At 44.8% G+C, this 22,140-nt stretch overlaps 1 protein-coding gene across 6 annotated transcripts in view; it reads right to left on the bottom strand.

The window, feature by feature from the left end:
- Positions 1-22,140, bottom strand: part of C13H20orf96 (chromosome 13 C20orf96 homolog) — a 41,610-nt gene that overhangs the window by 16,814 nt on the left and 2,656 nt on the right. For 2 of the 6 annotated variants that reach the window (XM_070289256.1, XM_069546888.1), the window contains exons 1-10: positions 17,158-17,392; positions 16,823-16,871; positions 16,241-16,358; positions 6,771-6,883; positions 4,343-4,501; positions 3,748-3,847; positions 2,571-2,728; positions 2,389-2,490; positions 2,108-2,194; positions 1,301-1,419 (exon numbers count right to left, since the gene is read on the bottom strand). In XM_070289256.1, the coding sequence (XP_070145357.1) occupies positions 1,301-1,419; positions 2,108-2,194; positions 2,389-2,490; positions 2,571-2,728; positions 3,748-3,847; positions 4,343-4,501; positions 6,771-6,883; positions 16,241-16,358; positions 16,823-16,871; positions 17,158-17,177 (1,025 nt within the window). In that variant the 5' untranslated portion in view covers positions 17,178-17,392. Of the gene's footprint in view, positions 1-1,300; positions 1,420-2,107; positions 2,195-2,388; positions 2,491-2,570; positions 2,729-3,747; positions 3,848-4,342; positions 4,502-6,770; positions 6,884-12,159; positions 12,224-16,240; positions 16,359-16,822; positions 17,104-17,157; positions 17,393-22,140 lie in introns of those variants that run through there. The other 4 variants (XM_069546887.1, XM_069546889.1, XM_069546890.1 and 1 more) reach the window with 4 other exon arrangements.

Raw genomic sequence — 22,140 nt, 5'->3', positions numbered from 1 at the left:
TCTCGAGATGCCAACACCACTACCTAGAAATGCTCTTCCTTCAGTTTCCCCTTCAGCCCCCTTCGCCCAGTGAACTTCTAGGAATAATCCCTCAGACTTTAGTTTAAAAACGTCACATTCTCAGGACTTCCCTGGTGGTCCAGTGGTGAAGAATCTGCCTTCCAATACAGGGGATGCAGGTTCAATCCCTGGTCTGGGAACTAAGATCCCACGTGCTGTGGGGCAACTAAGCCCACGCACCACAACTAGGGAAGCCCGTGCACCACAATGGAGACTCAGCACAGTCAAAAAAAAAAAAAAAGGTCACATTTTTAGGGAGACCTCTTTGCCACTCCAGACACCTCTCTGTCCAGGCCACGCTCTCCTGTCACCACATCCACACCTCTTCTTTAGCAGCTCTCATCTCAGCTACAACATTTATCTGTGGCTCATTATCAATTATGTCTGGTCCTGTCCTCGGCTCTGTGGTGGCACAGCCAAGGACTGCTTGCCCTCACCATGCCTGGTGCTCCATAGGCCCGTTGTAGATCTGACAGCACCTTTTAAGGAAATTTAAGAGAAGGATGGCATCACAGACTCGATGAATGTGAGTCCGAGTGAACTCCGGGAGATGGTGATGGACAGGGAGGCCTGGCGTGCTGCGATTCATGGGGTCTCAAAGAGTTGGACATGACTGAGCAACTGAACTGAACTGAAGAGAAGAATGAAGAGGTAGGGGAGGAAGAAGGGAAGGGAGAGGAAGAGAAGGAAACAGACACAGAAGCTAAGGAGAAGGAAAATAATTGGCAGATGGCAGGAACTGCCCCACCTGGAGAGGCATGGCCTGGTCGGATCCCCATGCTCAAACAGGGAGGGGCTGCCCTCTAGGAGCTCGGGCAGGAAATTGATTTTGGAAGGAAGTTCTTCCTCTGGGTCCCAGAAGTCTGCCCCACAGAGAGAACACCGTTTTCTCCTCGCACGGTGCCTTCCAGGCCATTCTTCCCTGGAGCTAACCACCCTACTCAACACCGTCTTCCTAAACAGCCTGGGAGCTCAGTGGTGCACCCACTTGGTTGAGACACGGAATCTGGAACTGGAAGGGGCCAGGGAGATTACCTAACTCAGCCTGCTACGTGCAGATGGACACTCAGGCCAAGAGATGGCAAAAGGTCACAGCTGCCACATGGTCAGTGGCAAACACCCAGTCTCCTGCACCCCTGCACAGGTCCTGCCTTCTCCCCTAGGCTGCCCCCAAGAACAGAGAGCTTGCTCAAGCCCAGAGCATGTCTAGTGCAAGAGGCGCTGCTCAAGGACCACCTACTTGGATCTCCGAAGTAGAACGTCCGCAAACACGATCTCTCGGGGTTCCCAGATCTGAAATTCCAGCTGTTCCATCTCAGCCCTTAATCTGGGTATTTCCTCCTCAAAACGGTCTATAAACTGAGGAAAGCAGGGGAAAGTGAGAAACCAAACATCCCCCAACCAACAGAAGAAAAGGACAAAATGCGTGAATAAGGACATCTAGGGAAATGGCCTGGGCTTTGTCATTGGGACTTCTGGACTTCAAAGCAGGGCTCTCTCCTTGCAGGGCAGGGCTGGCTCATGAGTTACTGACAACGTTTGATGGTGCTGAAAAAGGTGAGGGAGACAGGCTGCAAGGGGGTGGCAGTGCTCGACAGTGAGAATTAGTGGGGGCTGGTGGAGGTGATGAAGGTCATTCACGCAGACAACTGACGAAGGTGCAAGATAACAAAAATTACCATGAGAGGGTGGTGATCATGGAATTCATTAACATGGTCTTGAGTGATGGTCAATGTCGAGAATGAAGAGGTGAAGACAAGGAGTGGGTAGTGATAGTAAAGTGATGGCTGTGTGGGTGAAGCTTGGTGATGCTGCCGATGGGTCACGGCTGGTGGTGTTGGTTAATGAGGCAAGGCCTAGTCCAGGACAAACTCTCTTCTCAGATGGAAGACGAGTGGCATTAATGGCACAGCCAAGGAGGAAGACTAACACCAGAGACCTTGTGAGCCCCAGATCAGGACAAGCCTGACCCCGCCCAGGGTCCTGGGGACCACCCACTCCCCCTGCTCTCCCACAGGGGGGACCACCACCATCGCCACCCACTCACTTCTCGGAACTTGTCCATGTATTTCAGTATAACCTGGGTATTCCAGGTCTTCTGCAGGAGAGCCTCCTGATTGGCACGCTGGATTTTCTGTGGAAGAAGGAAAATCTTCTGGCCTCCTAGAAGGGGCCCCCTAGAAGTCTGGCCCCCTAGACTGGCCCCAGTGTCTACCCCTGCCCTGGGTAGCAGACAGGCATGTGGTGGGCCTGAAAGCAGAGGACAGGGTTAAGAAAGCAGAGCTGGGGGCAGGACCCGGATACCTGCCACAGTGGCTGGCTACTCACCACCACCAAAGACCTCAGAAGGTTTTTTTTCTTATTCTGAATCTGGTTGGACATAGACGCCAGGACCGTTCTGCACATCTCACTGAGTTCATCTAGCTCGTCCTAGGGATCGGCAGGAAGGTGTTGGCCACCAATCCTGCCTCGCACAAGGTCAGGTGAGGCAAAACCAGGGGCTCACCTACCAACTGGCTGTCCTTCACCTGCTGCAGCTGGCGCACGAGGTTGGCCACCTGTACCAACTTGATGGGGTACTCGTGGTCCTTGTATGTGCTCACGAAGCTCACCTGCTCACGGACCTTCTTGATCTGGGCATCCAGCTGCTCCACCTGCTGCTCTAGGTCTGACGAGATCAGGAGGGACAGAAGGCAGGATCGTCCCTCAAGGACAGCTCCAGGGCCACCCGAGAAGCAAAGCTCTCCTTAGCCAGTGGATTGGGGTCTGGGTCTACGGCTGTACCACCCTGAACGCTCCTGATCTCATCAGGTTGGGGGTCTGGGCTGAAACGAGCCCAAACACAGCTGGGAGGTGATGGATGGGTAAGCCCCCAGAAAGAGCTTTGCCTTCACAGGAGAAGAAGCAACAACCTACCCAAAAGAGGAAACAAACTATCCCAGTGCCCAATCCTCGGCACCAAGCCTGGAGAGATGGGGTGACAGGGAAGGATTAAGACAGCCTATCCTGGGACTTCCCTGGTGGTCCAGTGGTTAAGAATCTGCAAGGATGAGGGTTTGATCCCTGGTTGGGGAACTAAAACCCCACATGCTGTAGAGCAACTAAGCCCACACACCACAACTAGAGAAGCCTCCTAACTGCAACTACTGAGCCCTGTGCACTCCAGAGTCTGTGCTCTGCAACTAGAGAAAGACCACGAGCTGCAACAAAGACCCTGAGCAGCCAAAAAAAGGCAGTCTATCCTGCCACCCTCCACAGAGGGGATCCCAAGTGTCTGAAGCTGCCTGACTTCAGGGGGAAAAAAACCACAGGCTCAACAAATCTGTGACCAGTGACCTGCCTAGCCACCGACTCCCAGAGGAACCTTGGCAGGAAACAGACAGGCTGGGATTGGATGCTGGCTCCTAGCTGTATAACTTTCAGCACGCTACTTCACTTCCATTAGCCTCAGTTTCCTCATCCATAAAATGAGAGAAAAGAAAAACTCCCCTGCCTCATAGGGAGTTGTAAGGACTGAAAGTATGCCCATAAAAACAAAGCACATAGGGCCTGCAAATGCTAAGTGATAAGCAAGCTGTCGCTGTCCATCTTAGCAGTCGGCTTGTGCCTCAGAAGCGAGGTGGTGGGCCTGATGGCTTCCCCTAGAGAGCCAGGTGAGGGTCAACTAATCCGCGGAGATATTCTTACTGTGGATCTTGGATTCCTCCTTCTCCTCCCATTCCTGGAGCTCACACTTCATCTGGTGCAGCTTCTTCTTGTTGGAGTACTCCAAGATGTCAGTGATGGTCTGTGGAAGTTGGGGGGGGGGGGTGGTGGTGGTGGTTAGCTCACCACCACCACCACCCCACCACCCTCGCTTCCACTGGTGCTGCCAAAGCAAGGACTGTCAGATAATTCAGTACTTCCTCAGAGGAGTCCCCAGACCCAACCCCACACTGGGGCCCACACCTCCTGTGTGCCAGGTGCAACTCCGTTGTGCCCCACTTGTATGGGGCTCAGAGGTTGACTCAGAGCCTTCCAGCTAACTAGTGCTGAACTGGGATGAGCCCCCACCCTACCCCCAGTCTGATTCCAAGGCCCAGGTAGGGGTGCGGGGGGCGGGGAGAGCGGAGTGTGTAAAAGATGCTATCTTCCAGACGGAGGAAGGAGCTTATGCAACCGGCCGGGAGAGACCGGGAGAAAGCAGGAGAGGGCGCCCGAGGGCTCGGCAGGGGCGGTGTCGCGGGCTGGACGGCGGCTCAGGGCGGAGGCGGGGCTGCGGGGCCAAGGCGGGGAGAATCACCGTGTAGACGTCCTGCTGCTGCAGCAACATGCGCACTTTCAGGGCCGCGCCGTCCTCTGTGTCCTGGATGGTCTTGATCAGTTCCCCAGAGAGCTTGGTGAGGAAGTCCTCGTGGTCGCAGAGCTCCTGGTACGAGGTTCGCCGGTTCCGGAGCATTGTCTGCGGGCGGAGAGACAAGGAAAGGAGGCGGCGGTGCGCGGGGTCGGCCGGCACCTCCGGGAGCCCAGGGACCACGTCCCTCCCGCCGCAATCCGCCCCCTTGTGGCCCCGACTGATAAATGCCACCCGAGCTGGGCGGCTGTTCTCTATTGTCTGCGGGTCAGAGCACCTTGAATTATTTCATCCTTTCTGAAACACCCATTTTCCCATAATTTCATACTCTGGGGTGGAGCTGTATCTTACAGCTGGTGGCGTGTTACAGTCTAGTTGAAAAATATTTAATTAGTGAGTTATTAAGATAAAGGTGCGTCTTATTACCAGTGGCTTCTTAGAATCAGTGAACCTATGTGTGTGTGTTAGTCGCTGGGTTGTATCTGACTCTTTGCGACCCAATGGACTTGTAGCCCGCCAGGGTCCTCCGTCCATGGGATTCTCCAGACAAGAATACCGGAGTGGGTTGCCATTCCCTTCTCCAGGGGAACTTCCTGACCCAGGGATGGAATCACGGTCTCCCGCATCGCAGGCAAATTCTTTACCCTGAGTCACCAGGGAAACCCTCTTTGCATTGAAAGAAGTCTTAACCGCTGGACCACTAAGCAAGTCCCAACATATTTTTCTTATTTTCTTCTTTCTTGTCTGTCTTCCCAACTAGAATTTTACAGCCAGGAGGGCAGGGGCTTTGGTTGTCTTGTCACAGCGGTATCTCCAGCACACACCAGAACAGTGCCTAGAGCTCCATGAGGGTGGGCTAAATCAACTGATGAGTAAATAGTCTTTGGAGGTTTTTTAATTTGTTATGCGTCTCTGTACTAAAGTATAAGCTCCATCATAGCACAGATTCTGGGATCATGTTCATGGCTGTCTCCCCAGCACCCAGCTTGGTGCCTGACACATCGCTGGCCCTCTCAGGAGTTGTTGCTTGAATAAAAAACTGTCCTGAAGCTGACGGCCAGAGACAGAATCCTACTCCAACCCCAAGAACAAACCAACTGGGTCGGTTCTGCATTCTTGCACTGTTTCCCCCTTGTCCCCACAGCCCATTCGGCACACGGCAACAGCAGCCCCGGGACTCCTATGAACCTCAGGGCCTTTGCAGTTCAGTTCTTCTGCCTGGAGCATTCCTGCCTCAGATGTCACCACCTTGACAGCCTTCCCTGACCACCCTCCTAAAATGGTCATGGCTACCCCCTCCTCTGTGCCCCTTCAGCCCCCTAACCTTATTTTATACTTATTCATAGCTCTTATCTTCACTACTCATATCATATTTTTATCTATCTTGTTTGTTATCTGTCTCCCCTAGTAGACTGGGAGCTCCCTAAGGTCAGAGGCCACATCACTGGTGAATTCCCACACTTAGAACAGGGTCCGGGACACAGTAGATGCTCAAATATTTGTTGACTAAACAAATGAATGATTATAAGAGTATTAGGAACTGGTTAGGAGCACAGGTTTTAGAGCCAGTTATCTAGGTTCATCAAACAAAAACACATAACCCTTCTAAAGTCAGGATAAAAATAACACCAGAAATATGAGTTCCTCCTTTAAGAATACTGGGCTGCCTCTAATAACTCATTTTTGCAAAATTGAAGGTTAAAGGGAAAAAATGATTTCAAGGCAAATACATTTCTCCCTATTTCTTTATCAGTCATTGTTCATTGAGCTATTAAAAACTTTCCTGAAGAAGTTAGGAACTCTTCTATAATATTTTGTAGTAGTTATAGTATTTGGTATGTTACTTTCTGCTATGGACACTAATGCCCCCACTTCTTCTAGTTCATTTCAAGTACTTTGAAATATTGTTCAGAAGCCATAATAAACAACAGATTTTGAGAAAGTGAATGATCAAAAGTTCTGTCAGTTGATGTGAAAAGTTTTAATAGGAAGCTCCTAAGTCTTGCTTCAAGATGCACTGTATTTCATGAAAGGTTAATTTCCCGGAGTTTTTAGATGAACAAGCCACTAGATTGTATTCCTAATGCAGTGAAATAATATGATTCCAATCATTTCCCTGAATCTAAAACACAAAGGCAAATCTTTGCCTAACTGGCTTTGACCCCTGGTATTGCATTTTCTAACTGTGTGATCTGGCGTAAGTCATTTATCTCCATGCACCTCAGTTTTCCCTTCTGTAAAATAGGGCTGATGATAAGCATGCCCATGGCGTTGCTGTGAGAGCAAGACTGCAGACAGGCACCCACGAAGCGCTCAGGGCATGTTTGCTGTCACCATCCCCCACCCCCGGCCCCGCGCCTGTGGGAGATGCTCATACCCTCATTAGTCGGATTGTGGCCTGTGTCTTCCCAGAGTCCAGCTTTCCTCTGCGCAGCTCTACTGGATTCCTCGGCTGGCTTGTCATCCACAAGGTAGGCTTGGATTGCCACCCTAGGGCATGGGAAAGGACAGAGAGAGAGTCAGGAGAAAGAAAGAGTGAGACAGCCCAGGCCCCAAATGCATCCACTCATGGCCTTATAGTGTATGACAGCGAAACAGAGGCCAAAGCTTACATCCATCCATAAGCTCCCAGGCCCCGCCCAGGTCCTTGTTATAAAGGACAGCGAAGCCCAAGGAACTTCCACATACCACACAGACTGTGCGGCTGAACAGAGGGGCAGTGAGGGGTAGCAGCGGGAGATGGCCAGACACCCTCATCTCTCCCATCAAGCTGGCCAGTGGTAAGCTCAGGAGGGAAAGAGGTTAAAAGCAATAACTAATGAGCTAGATAGCCTGGGTTTGAATCTGGCAGCTCACACGACCTCTCTGCCCTTCACTTCCCCGTTACTCTATAATACAAGAATCATCATCATGAGTACCTCACAGGATTGTCGTGAAGACTAAATAAGAAGTTACTGTCCTTCAAAGTGTTTGGAATAATGCTTAACACATATTCACTGCAAATATAAATTACCAGTTGTCACTGTTATTACCAGCGACCTGAGAACTGGGATCAGGACCACAGCATCAGATAAAGATAGAAGCCAAGCAAAACACTGTCTCTGAAATACCTGTAAAACCTGTGGTCCTGCCAGATATGAAGTACACGAAAATAATTCAGAGCAGAAGACACTCAGAGGGCATGTTCCAAGAATCCCTGATTCCTCTTGACATGTCCTGCACCGGCATGAGGTAAATCACACAAACCATCACAGATGCTGCCCTCAAAGGCCCTGTTAGAGGTGCAACTCAGTTCATTTGGAAAAATATTATTTCTTTAATGAATTGATATCTGTAATTTAGTATTAAGTACAGAGGTGACAAAGCAAATTAGAGTAATTTTGAGTTAAAGTTATGAATTATCTGATATTTACTTGAAACTGTTTGAGAGATGGAGTGATTAATACATTACTCTTGAAATTCTAATTTTTTGTATTTATATTTATTTATTTGGCTGCACCAGGTCTTAGTTGCAGCATGTGGGATCTTTGATCTTTGTTGCGGCATGCAGGATCTTCAGTTGTGGCATGTGGGATCTAGTTCCCTGGCCAGGGATGGAACTCGGGCCCCTTACATTCAGTCTTAGCCACTGGACCACCAAGAGAAGTCCCTTGTGATTCTAATTCAAAATACATCAATGAGATTTTGATTTAGATTTAAGTTGCAAGGTTTAATACAATCTTATTAAATGTATATAAATTACCACAACTTTTAAGAGAACATAAGATTACTCACATTTAGAAGTTTATTTATACGATATACAAGAATTACATTACATGCCCAATGGTTTTGTTAATCAGAACAAGTGAACTTTTTGAAAGTGAAAATGTATATATTAAATTTTAAACGTAGCTTAAACAGTTTAAGGGAATTTAATTAACCAAGTTCCAAAAACTCCTTTATGAGGGTTTTTAAAAATTACAACATTTGTAGGTTGAACTTAAATACTTAGGAAGATTTGTTGGTTTAATAACGAGTATTTCTTTTCATTAGTGGTGGTAGCCCTGATTTATCTTTTTTTAATTAAACTTTTAATTTTGAAATAAATTCAGATTACATGCAGTTTTAAGAAATAATACAAAGAAATCTTATATTTCCTCAACTGTTACTCCCAGTGGTAACATCTTATAAAACTAAGCACAGTATCACAACCAGGACACTGAAAGCCAGCATGTTACAGAACAGTTCCACAAACGCAAAGGATTGCTCCTGGGGCCTTGTATTGCCATACTCATTTCCCTCTCCTTCCATCCTCTTCCCACTGCTGGCAATCATGAATCTGTTCTCCATTTCTACAGTTCTGTCATTCCCAGAATGTTATACAAATGGAATCTAACAATATGATGCTTCTAAGATTGGCTTTTTTCACTCAGCGTAATTCACTGGAGATTCATCGAAGTTAGTGAATGTATCAAAAGTTCTTTCCTTTTCCTTCTGAATAGTATTATGTGGTATGGAATGCACCATAGTTTCTTTAACTACTCACTCATTAAAGGACATCTGGATTGTTTCCAGTTTGAGGGTATTATGAATCAGGCTACAGTGAAATTGTCATGCACTGGTTTTTGTGTGACCATAAGTTTTCACGTCTCTGGAATAAATGCCCAACAGTTTGGTTTTTGTGTGACTGTAAGTTTTCACTTCTCTGGAATAAATGCCCGAGAGTGCAACTGTTGGATCATTATGGGAAATGTGTGCTTGGTTTCATTAGAAACGAATGACCCAATCTCTCGTTGTTGCCAACACTTGGCATTATAACTATTTTTCATTTTGGTCATTCTGATAGATGTTCAGTGACACCCCATTTTGGTTTAATTTGCATAGTCCTAGTGGATAATGATTGGAGAAGGAAATGGCAACCCACTCCAGTGTTCTTGCCTGGAGAATCCCGGGGGAGCCTGGTAGGCTGCCGTCGATGGGGTCGCACAGAGTCGGACACGACTGAAGCGGCTTAGCAGCAGCAGCAGCAGCAGTGGACAATGATGTTGAACATCTTTTCCTGTGCTTATTTACCATATGTATTTCCTCTTCTGGTGAAATGTCTCTTCAAGTCTTCTGCCTTTAACTCTTTAACTGAATTGTTTTTCTGCTGAGTTTGAGGATTCCCAATATATTCTACAAAGCAGTCCTTTGTCAGGTATGTGGTTTGCAAACATTTTATCCAAGTACATAGCTTCATACTTAATCTCTGTTAAGACTGTGAAAACAGCAGAAGTCATACATTTTTATGAAATCCTACCTGTTCATTTATTCCATTTTTCTTTCATGAATCCGCTGTTGGTACAAAAACAAAGAACTCTTCACTTGCCATGAGTCCCAAAGATTTTTCTCTCATGTTTTTTCTAAAAGTTTTACTGTTTTATGTTTAATTTTTATTTCATTTTAAATTTACATTTTGGGTTAATTTTTGTGTAAGTTGTGAGACTTCAATAGAAGTTCATTTTTTCATCTGTGGATGTCCATCTGCTCTAGCACCATTTGTGGAAAAGGCTTTCTTTTCTCCACTGTTTTTGCACCTTTGTCAAAAATTGCTTGGGTATTTGTGTGGCTGTTTCTGGTTTTTTATTCTGTTCTATTGATCTATGTGTTTCTCTATCGATATGATGCTGTTTTGATTACTATTACCAAGTAGTAGGCATTAATATCAGGTAAAGTGATTCTTCCAATGTTGTTCACTTTAAATTGTCTTATCTATCCTAGGACCTTGCTTTTCTATATAAATTTTAGAATAAACCTGTCTATGTCTACAAAAAAGTTTGCTGGGATTTTGACTGGAATTGCATTAAACATGAATCAGTCTGAGAACTGACATCTTTACGATGTTGAGTCTTCTAATCCATGACAGTATGTTTCTCCATTTACTTAGGTCTTCTTTGATTCTTACATCAGCATTATATAGATTTCAGCTTACAGATCCTATACGTGTTTTGTTAAGTTTATGCCTAAATATTTCATTTTCTTTGGTGTGACTAAATGTATTGCATTTTTTATTTTGATTTCTACATATTTATTATTAGTACATAGAAATGTGATGGGTTTTCGTGTGTTGTGCTAATATCTTGCAACCTTGGTCAACTCATTACTTCTAGTTTCTTTTTAGATATAGTAGATTCCTTAAGATTTTTTATGTAGACAGTCATGTCATCTATAAATAAGAACAGTCAAATAATTCTATCTGATTCATCTCAGTGTTGGTGTCTGTCTTTTCTCATTCATGTTGTGATTTTTCTCATTCTTGGTATGACGGGTGATTCTGATTGTATCTTGGATGTTTTAGATACTGCTCTGGATCCTATTTCATCTTCTTTTTAGCAGACAATCTCCTGTTGAAATTCAGCATGAAGGCCAGATGATGGTGTATGCTCCCCATTCTAGCAGCTCACTTTCTTCTTTACAGGTTTCAGAGCCTCTCTCTGTTGTGTAGTGTCCAGAGATTTTTAGTTGCAAAAGGGAGGACAAGGAAGGAATGGGGCTACTCCATCTTGGTGGAATCAGCAGGTTTATCTTTTTTTAATACTGAAAAGCTGCCCTCAAGGACATGACTTTCCACAAGACATGCTACCAACCCAAGCTTCAGTGTCCTCATTTGTAAAATGGTGATGACACCATTTCCAGAAGTGAATGAGATCATGCGTACGTGCTCAGTTGCTCAGTCGTGTCTGGCTCTTTGCAACCCCAGAGACTGTAGCCCACCAGGCTTCTCTGTCCATGGGATTTCCCAGGCAAGAATGTTGAAGTGGGTTGCCAATGCCTCATCCAGAGGATGTTCCTGACCCAGGGACTGAACCCTGGTCATTTGCGTCTCCTGCATTGTAGGCGGATTCTTTACCACTGAGCCACCAGGGAAGCCCATGAATGAGATCATGACCTCCTTCAATTGTAAGTGTATTTTTTTTTCTTTTTAGCTGCCCTTTGCTGTGACTCGTGGGCTCTCTAGTTGCAGCACAGCAGATTTAGTTGCCCCAAGGCATTGGGAACTAAGGTTCCCCCACCAGGGATCAAACCCAAGTCCCCTGCATTGGAAAGCAGATTCTTTACCACTGGACCACCATGGAAGTCCCTACAAGTGTATTTAAAGTTTTGTGTAATTACATGTGTGAGGTTGGGGCTATGAACTCTCCACGGCTAGAAACCAATCTTTCTCCTAAGTCAACAACACTCAGCCCAATGCTGTGTACACCGGGGCCTCAGCAAATGGCTGCTGCTAAATGGATGTATGAATGAATGAGTGAGTGAATGAATGGATGAATGAACAAATAAGGCCTCTACAATAGAGCCTGATGCAAAATGAGTCCTCAGCAAATGCTAACTGTTGTTATTTACATAGATTACACTTGAATAAGGCGGGAATCTTTGTGCCCATTTCCACAGGGAAGGAAACTGAGGCTGGGATCAGTAACCTAGAATTGCTAGCAAGAAGGGACACTGGAACACCAGCTTAGGTCTACATTTCTCCAGTGGTTGACTCTGGGTCCTGGAGCCAAACTGCCAAATATCACAGCCTGGCTGTGCCCCCTCCTCCCTGTGTGACCTTGGGAGTTGCACCTGTCTGTGCTTCAGGTTCCTCATCTGTAAAAGGAGGTGATAACATCAGCACCCACCTCATAGGGCTATTGGGAAGATTAAATGAAGTGATATGCGTAAATTGCTCAGATAGTATCTAGCACATATGTCCTTGGCATATGTTAATTGCTCTTGTTCTGGTTGTGGTTGTGTCTATTACATACCTCACTGCTTTCCCAGTGAAAGGAAAGGGCAAGTGTTTCCTTGTAGATGCTGTTTGAATAGGATCTAGGGCCAAAGACAAAACTTCTGTCACTATCACAATGTCGTGTGCTCATCACTTTACATCAGTGACTCTCAACAGCTCAACAGGGGTATTTACATATACTGCTGGGGGAATCTGTGGTGCACAGAAATACTAAGGGTCCAACATCTCCCAGACAGGACAACCCCATAGAACATAAAATTCTCCTATCTTGTTTAACTTTTCTAAGTCCTACTAGATACTGACATAGGTAAAATCCGATTATGATCTGATCCCAGAACCTGATTTTGTTTTACATGGAACTATAAAAATGGAAAAAAGCAAAAACAATGACAGATTTTATTTTCCTGGGCTCCAAAATCACTGCAGACAGTAACTACAGCCAAGAAATTAAAAGATGCTTGCTCCCTGGAAGGAAAGCTATGACAAACCTAGATAGCATATTAAAAAGTAGAGACATCACTTTGCCCACAAAGGGTCATATATAGTCAAAGCTATGGTTTTTCCAGTAGTCATGTACAGATGTGAGAGATGGACCATAAAGAAGGCTGAGCGCCGAAGAATTGATGCTTTCGAATTGTGGTGCTATTGAGGACTACCAATAGTCTCTTGGATTGCAAGGAGATCAAACCAGTCAGTCCTAAAGGAAATCAACCCTGAATACTCACTGGAAGGACTGACGCTGAAGCTGAAGCTCCAATACTATAGCCACCTGATGCAAAGAGCCAAATTACTGGAAAAGACCCTGATGCTGGGAAAGATTGAGGGCAGGAGGAGAAGGGGGTGACAGAAGATGAGATGGTTGGATGGCATCACCAACTCCATGGACATGAGTTTGAGCAAACTCTGGGAGATGGTGAAGGACAGGGAAGCCTGGTGCTGCAGTCCATGGGGTCACAAAGAGTCATTCACAACTTAGCAACTAAACAACAACATAATGCTGAATTTTCCAACGAAGCAGCTACAATCAGGGGAAGATTGTGCCTTGTTTTGTTTAGAACTTTAGTAAGAGATGACACAACTTTGGAAATCGGGTTGCAATGAAAAATCCCCCTTGGTATTTGAGTCCCCAACTTCCATCGTGTGTCAGTCAGCATTTGCAACCGTTACATTCACCATGACGCCACATCTATGAGTAAGCTTCTGATGACTTGCTCATGTCTTCCAGTGGGCTCCATCCTGAACATTTACATACTGAAACCTATGCTATTTAAATATAAATAACTTGCCTTTTCCTTTACTTTACAGTTCCCTTCAGTTCAGTTCAGTCGCTCAGTTGTGTCCGACTCTTTGCCACCCCCTGGACTGCAGCATGCCAGGCTTCCCTGTCCATCACCAACTCCCAGAGCTTGATCAAACTCATGTGCATCAAGTTGGTGATGCCATCCAACCATCTCATCCTTTGTCGTCCCTTTCTCCTCCTGCTGTCAATCTTTTCCAGCACCAGGGTCTTTTCCAGTGACCCAGTTCTTCGCATCAGGTAGCCAAAGTATTGGAGTTTCAGCTTCAGCATCAGTCCTTCCAATGAACATTCAGGACTGATTTCCTTTAGGATGGACTGGCTGAATCTCCTAGCAGTCGAGGGATTCTCAAGAGTCTTCTCCAACACCACAGTTCAAAAGCATCAACTTTTCAGCGCTCAGCTTTCTTTATAGTCCAACTCTCACATCCATACATGACTACTGGAAAAACCATAGACTACGGGCCTTTGTTGGCAAAGTAATGTCTCTGCTTTTCAATATGCTATCCAGGTTGGTCATAGCTTTTCTTCCAAGGATCAAGCGTCTTTGAATTTCATGGCTTCAGTCACCATCTGCAGTCATTTTTGAGCCCCCCAAAATAAAGTGTGTCACTGTTTCCATTGTTTCCTCATGTATTTGCCATGCAGTGATGGGACCGGATGCCATGATCTTAGTTTTCTGAATGTTGAGCTTTAAGCCAACTTTTTCACTCTCCACTTTCACTTCCATCAAGAGGCTTTTTGGTTCTTCTTCACTTTCTGCCATAAGGGTGGTATCATCTGCATATCTGAGGTTACTCATATTTCTCCCGGCAATCTTGATTCCAGCTTGTGCTTCATGCAACCCAGCATTTTGCATGATGTACTCTGCATATAAGTTAAATAAGCAGGATGACAATATATAGCATTGATGTACTCCTTTTCTGATTTGGAACCAGTCTGTTAGTCTATGTCCAGTTTTAATTCTTGCTTCTTGATCTGCACACAGATTTCTCAGGAGGCAGGTAAGATGGTCTGGTATTCCCATCTCTTTAAGAATTTTCCACATTTTGTTGTGATCCATAGTCAAAGGCTTTGGCATAGTCAATAAAGCAGAAGTAGATGTTTTTCTGGAACTCTCTTGCGTTTTCGATGATCCAACAGATGCTGGCATTTGATCTCTGGTTCCTCTGCCTTTTCTAAATCCAGCTTGAATATCTGGAAGTTCACTGTTCATGTACTGTTGAAACCTGGCGTGGAGAATTTTGAGTATTACTTTGCTAGCATGTGAGATGCGTGCAATGGTGCGGTAGTTTGAGCATTCTTTGGCATTGCCTTTGAGACTGGAATGAAAACTGACCTTTTCCAGTCCTGTGGCCACTGCTGAGTTTTCCAAAGTTGCTGACATATTGAGTGCAGCACTTTCACAGCATCATCTTTCAGGATTTGAAATAGCTCAACTGGAATTCCATCACCTCCACTAGCTTTGTTCACAGTGATGCTTCCCAAGGCCCACTTGACTTCGGATTCCAGGATGTCTGGCTCTAGGTGAGTGATCACACCATTGTGGTTATATGGGTCGTGAAGATCTTTTTTGTATAGTTCTTCTGGGTATTCTTGCCACCTCTTAATATCTTCTGTTTCTGTTAGGTCCATACCATTTCTGTCCTTTATTTTGCCCATCTTTGCATGAAATGTTCCCTTGGTGTCTCTAATTTTCTTGAAGAGATCGCTAGTCTTTCTCATTCTATTGTTTTCCTCTATTTCTTTGCATTGATCACTGAGGAAGTCTTTCTTATCTCTCCTTGCTATTCTTTGGAACTCTGCATTCAAGTGGGTATATCTTTCATTTTCTCCTTTGCCTTTAGCTTCTCTTCTTTTCTCAGCTATTTGTTAGGCCTCCTCAGACAACCGTTTTGCCTTTTTCCATTTCTTTTTCTTGGTATTTTCATTTCTTTTTGTATTTTTTCTTTACTTTACAGTTAGGGCATTATATTAACTTTTAAATTACATATAGGTAGATTATATTATCTGTGAAGTTTATTTCAGGATACTAAAGGAATATTATAAAATATGTGTCCTTAAAAGGAGTGCTGAGTCTCATAAGGTTGAATAACAATGGGCTTTACATGGATCTTCTCATTTAATTCTCACAACAATCATATCAGGTAAGTATTAGTGTCCTCATTTTAAAAATGAAGAAACAGAAACTTAGAGAGATGAATGACTTTCCCAAGAGAGTAAATGAGAGAACCAAGATCTGAATCCATATCTGCCTAAGCCAAGGCCTCAGAACTCCCCTGGAAGGCATGACAGTGATGTGGCAGAGATTATCCCAAGTTCACCAAACTGTTTTCTTTTCCTAGCTGGGCAACATTTCCCATCTTTCCTTAGGGTTAAGGGTGGGCATGTGGCTGAGTTAAGGACACTGGAATATGAGTGGGCATGATATGTGTCCCTTCAAGTCTAGGCCCTGAAAAAGAACTGTCCACAAGATCATCCATATTCTTGCTCACTTTCTTCTTTCTGCTGGATGCAAAAGGACCCAACAGAGGACTTCAGGACCTTACAAGATGTCCTAGTCACAAGGTGATGGAGCCTAGACCCCAGAATGACCATGTGAAAAAGATTATCCCCTTCCCCCAGATCCACAAATGTACTTTGACATAAATGAGAAACAAACATCTATATTAATACTTCAAATCTAGGGACTGTTATACCAGTTAGCCTGCCCTGATATAAATGCTGTCACCAAGGGCCAAGAATCTCTACCCCATCCTGCCCCCACCTTCTTCTCCAGAGCCCAAGGACCTCTGCCCACCTGGCTGGACGGTAGACCAGGTCTTCCTTTTGCTTTTCTTAGTGCCCACAGTCTGTGGGATTGGAGGCAGAGTAGATGGCTTGGCTCTCTGTCTGGACCGCTGCCATGGAACATAATCCTACCAGACACAACACAAATCAGTCACACAGTTCATGGGCTCAAATCCCAGCTTCACCCCTTACTGATATCTGTAACCTGGACCAAGCGGGTTTACCTCTCTGAGCCTCAATTTTCTCATCTGTAAACTGGACCGAATTTAAAAACCGACCTCCATAGGTTGGTACAAACATTCCAAAAGATATTTGTAAAGCATGTGGTAAATGCTCCCTAAATGTTATCAAGTTTGCATCAGCCAGCCAGAATTTACTAAGCATATCCAGGCGGGGAGGTGCTAAGAACTGTGAGAAACAGAAGGCATGGAAAAGACCCGATAGGAAAGCAGATATGCAACCAGAGATAAAGAATACAGCAGCATAAAATATCCTTACCTCCTGATAAGACGGTGAGAAAACTGAGGTTCTGAGGCACGCCCCGGGTCAGCAAGCCCCACCCCCACACCGACCCTAGCCCTCTTGGACTCACCGGAACTTGGAACTGGGGGACTGTGGAGCCGATCCCAGAGTGGCTGCGTCTGCAGAGTGTTGGGGCGGGAAAATACTCCCATTAGTCCCAACCCATGAGGATGCAAGCAGCAAGCGTGAAACTGGGATGGGATCTCGAACCTGAAACCTCAGTCACTAAGGACAGAAGCCTAGCGGGAGCCGCAGAACACGCAAGAGAGGCGAGGCTAGGGGAGATATGGGCGGGGGAGAGGGCGAGGTCAAAAGAGCGGGATGACACCCGGAGAGGATCCAGCCAGCGCTAGGTTGGGGGCCACGCATGCGCACTCCACCGCCCTCCGTACCCTTTTCACATACTTTGGAAAGTCGCGCGCCATTTAGGAGAATGGAAGAAGAGTCCCAAGGCTTTGGGGCCCCGATTTTGGGGGATGCCTGTTTCTTCGGCTTCTCCAACTTCCTTGTCTCAGCGTGGATCGCGCGGTAACCAAGGCCACTCAAACTTTCCAGAGAGACCTGATGCTTTCTCTCTTGTCTCGGTCTCCAAGGAAACGGACGCAGACTACCGAGCGCCTAGAGGGACCAATATCGCTCTGGAAAAAGTAGCTCTCTCCACATTCCACGCATCGCGGTTTCAAATTCCCCTCAGCTGGCCCCGCCTATCATGCTAAAGAATTATGTCATATTCCTCCTCTCAACAAACCTCCATCAAGTCCTTCTCCATTGTTACTCTTGGCTAATTACGTTGCTTCCTGTTTCACCGGGAAAATCATGGGAATCAGTAAACTCAGGTTCACATCACCTCATTCACCCACCCACATGCCTCCCTCCTGAGACTCTGTAAACTGCCTGCTGACCTCGATTCCTACTGTTGTGCACTGAAATCTGTCCTTTCTCATTTTCTCTAGGACTTTCCCCCAGGAATTTCCCCCATTTTCTCCATCACCCTCTTCTCTGTATTATTCTCACTGCTTTACCAACATATTTTAATTTCTTCTGTTAAAAAAAAAACGAACAGTTCCCATCCAGCTACCCTCCCATTTCTGCTTCACTTTAAAGCAAAACTTCTAAAGAGGTTTGCCTACTGTTTCCCATTCCTTTTTGCCTCTTCAATCAGGCTTTCTCCCCCTCTCCACTGAAACTGCCACTGTCAGCACTGCCAGTGAGCTCCATTTTGCTAAACTTCTCTGTATGCATCTTCTTCAGCCTATCTGCAGCATTTGACACAGTGGATCACTCCCTCCTTGACACACTTTCTTAACACGGTGTCCTGGAAACCACTCTCTAGAGCTGCTTCCCACCTCCTTTTCTTCTCTTTTCCTGGTTTCTCTTTTTCTCCCTTTACTCCCAGGTTGCCCCAGGACTCGGACTCAGCCCTCTCTTTTTTTCTATCCATTCGTGCTCCCTTTCAGTCTTGTGACTTCAGATGCCATCTTTACCCAGATGCCTCCTAAACTCACATCTCCAGCCTCTCCATCTTCGTCCAGTCACATACATCCAACTGCCTACTCAGCATCTCCATTTGGGTACCTGAGGGGCAACTAACACTCAATATTTCTCCAGAACCAACTCAAAGTGGCAGGACACCCTCTTTTTTTTTTTTTTTTTTGCCACATGCAGGAAGGCTTGTGGCCTGTAGTGAAAGTGCGGAGCTCTAACCACTGAACTGCCAGGGAATTCCCCTGGAGTCATTCTTAACTCATCTTTTGACTCATCTCTCATCCCACATCCAAATCTGTCAGCAATACCTTCAAAGTAATGTAGAGTCCAACTGCTTACTCCCACCACCACCCATACAAACAAACACCCCACTTTCCCCCTCACTCCAAGACTACAAGTACCAGCTCCCACCCTTACCCCACTCCAGTTCTCTCTCCACACCTCAGTTTTGCTAGACAGAGCACAGATTTAAAAGTGCATTCCTGTTTTAAAAAATAATTTGGAAGGAGAAAATAATTTGAAATCAGTCACACTTCAACAGGGGGATGTTTCCATAGAACGCAAGGCTTGATGATCCAGCAATTAAGAACCTGCCTTGCAACGCAGGAGATGCGGGTTCGCTCCCTGGTCAGGGAACTAAGATCCAACATGCCAAGGAGCAACTAGAGAACCCACAAGCTGCAACTAGAGAAACCTACGTGCAGCAACTACTGAATCCTGCATGCTCTGGGGCCTGCATAACTCAACTAAAGACTCCATGCACCACAACAAAAGATCCTGCATCTTGTAACTAAGACCCAACATAGCCAAAATAAATAAATAAAATAAATTTTTTTAAACCTATCATTCTATATGTTTAAAAATCTATTTTAAAAAAAAGAGAACACTAGGCCAGCCAGAGCTCCCAACCTTCTCCCCCTCTTAAAAATCACAGGAAAATGTTTTAAATAGCACTGCACCCTGTGGTCAACAGAAGAGACTGCTATGGCAAAAAGCACACAATATTGTAAATTAACTATACTTCAATAAATAAATAATAAAGAAAATATAAATAAAAATAAAGATCTCATTTCCCAACCTCCCTTGTAGCTACATGAGGCCATGTAATTAGGTTTTGGCAAATGTGAGCAGAAGAAATGTGCAGTTTTTGGTCATGCCCTTAAAAGGAAAGGAGACTAGATAAACATGGAGACAGAAGGCACTGGGATTACAGAGCTGTCCTGCCAGCTGGAGGCTCTAGTATCCACTGATGACTGGCTTTTCCTGGTTAAAGGTGGAATTCTCCTTGGTACTGATGCTGCAATAGGAATGCTAGCTGGATTTGTTACAACATTATCCTTGGCTAAGAGACAAAGTCCTAAATGGCTCAACAAGGCCACGCATTCTTACTGGAGTGTAGGTATTCCCTTACCTTTCGAGCCCTGGGGTGGGGCTCACTTTATGCATGGTGCGGGGTTGCTGTGATCAGCTTCACATCTGGAAAACTTTGGGAGTTCACAATACATTGTACCAGACATTTAGATATAGCAGATTATTTCATCTTCACAATAACTTTGAAGCAGATGAAAGACTTTCGAAGTAAAACGCAATCAGTATTTCCAACAATTCCCAGGAACTCTTTTTAAAAAAATATTTGTCAGTACTGGGTCTTAGGGTCTTAGTTGCAGCATGTGGGATCTAGTTCCCTGACCAAGGATGGAACCTGGGCCCCTTGCATTGGGAGTGCAGAGTTCTAGCCATTGGACCACTAGGGAAGTCCCTCTGAAAGAACTCCTGGATTGACTGTTGAGTGGGAGGAAGCATTGAAATGCAGATGAGATGAACATGGTGGATAAAGTCCAGAATAGCTGTTATGGGAAGGGCTGTCTTTGGAGAAGCCACAAGAGCAGAGGGACTCAGTTGATTTCTCCTCAGGAACAGATGCAGATTGCTGACTGACTTATGGGAGAGATGGCACTCAGTGTCCTCACAGGAGGCTGACAGTCATTTCTGTGTGCTGTACTTTACAGCTGATTTGGTTATGTTCGTGTGTGTGTGTGTGTGTGTGTGTGTGTGTGTGTGTGTTGGAGGGAGGGCAAAGTCTTCCCAAAGCTAGGAAGACTGTTTAAAAAAAGTTATATGGATAACTACTCTATGTGGAGAAAATCCCAGAGGAAATACTTTTAGGACTACAAGAAACAGTTGAAACCAAGTTTCTTACCTGAAAAAAATTATACTAAGCTATAATGGAAAGTCTTCAGAAACAGACTCCAAACAGCAATAGTAACTCAATGTGCCTAACTAAATAAATTTCAACAGCCTTTCTTGTCAGTAGGTGGCTATCAGAACTTAAAGGACTTTCTGGTGTTAGGCAGACTCCAAAATGATGGGGTTAATAGGTAATCCTGTCCAGCAGGCAGTGGGTGTGGCTTTGGTCTCCTGAAGGCAGTCTTTGATTTTTACTTGCTAGTCATTTACCCCAAAACCTCTCACCTTAAGGCCCTGTATATTCTTAGACAAGAAGCCAGTAACACATTATGATACCTTGAAAGGGTAATCATGCTAAAATAATAATAAATTGGTTCTGGGTCCCTAAACATTGACGGTTTATAGTTTTATCTCAGTTGTCAAGATAAAAATAGCCCAATTATCACCTATCTTAACAAATGATTTTAACCAGAAAGTCATCTGAGTATTGAGTCTCAATATTGATGAGCACCACCTCCCTGATGGAAAGAGCTACTGGTCTGTTCTTATAAACACTCCTCGTTCTTTCCTGTCCTCCTAGATCTCTCCTAGAAAGCAAACAAATATCTGCTTTTGCCGGAGATTAACTTTTCTTAAGAAAACTACATTCATATGTTAATATGCCCAGAAAAATAACTTTTGATTGAATATTGTGTAATTATTTTTATGATTGCTTAGGCTCTAATTAGCTATCAGATTTAATAAAGTACATTTGAAATGTATCTCACAATGAAACCTGTCAGTTTTAAGGAAAAGTTTTTAATGAAATGTCAAGTGCATAATGTAACAGTTTTCTCTGGACCAGGTTACCCTGTTAAAATTGCGGCATTGTTAATTAATTAAACAATGTTAATAAGCACCTGGGAAAATAAAGAGCCTCAGCTTGTGTGCTGATAGAACCATGAATGTAAGTTGTCAGTAAACAGTAACCTTGATGTAGGCATCGTTATCTCCATTTCACAGACATGTGGCAGAAGTACATAAGAGAATAACCATATAAGCTTTGGAGTTTATATAGTTGATGGGGGCACAGATTTTGACAATCGAAAAAACAGAACTATGTTAAACAACATGGAACTGAACATTATTTTTCATACAAAGTTAAAAGCACATTATATTTCCTTCCTGACCACTTACCCACTTGCTTCCAGAGAAATAAGCTTCATCTGAATTATTACATCTGATTGATGATTGTCATTTATAACTTTATTGCTACTCCTGTCAGGCATTCCTTTGGAAAAGGAGTATGGATTCATTCCATATTCTGTAGATTATAAGATAAAGTTAAGCATGTATCTGCTGATACTTTTTAAGATGACCTGTTTTGTTTTGTTTGATCTGTCTTTATACTTCAGTTCAGTCGCTCAGTCTTGTCCAACTGTGATCCCATGGACTGCAGCACTCCAGGCCTCCCTGTGTTTATACTTAGAAGTGTCTCTTAATAGTAGGCTTCCCTGGTGGTTCAGATGGTAAAGAATCTCCTTGCAATGCAGGAAACCCATGTTTGGTGCCTGGGTGGGGAAGATCCCCTGGAGAAGGAAATGGCAACCCACTCCAGTATTCTCGCCTGGAGAATTCCATGGACAGAGGAACCTGTCAGGGGACAGTCCATGGAATCACAAAGAGTTGGACACAACTGAGCGACTATCACTCACTCAAACTACTACAAGCTTTGTG

This window comes from Ovis canadensis, chromosome 13 (assembly GCF_042477335.2).
Source record: "Ovis canadensis isolate MfBH-ARS-UI-01 breed Bighorn chromosome 13, ARS-UI_OviCan_v2, whole genome shotgun sequence".
In the NCBI taxonomy this organism is placed as follows: Eukaryota; Metazoa; Chordata; class Mammalia; order Artiodactyla; family Bovidae; genus Ovis; species Ovis canadensis.
This window is presented reverse-complemented; position numbering and strand designations above follow the sequence as displayed.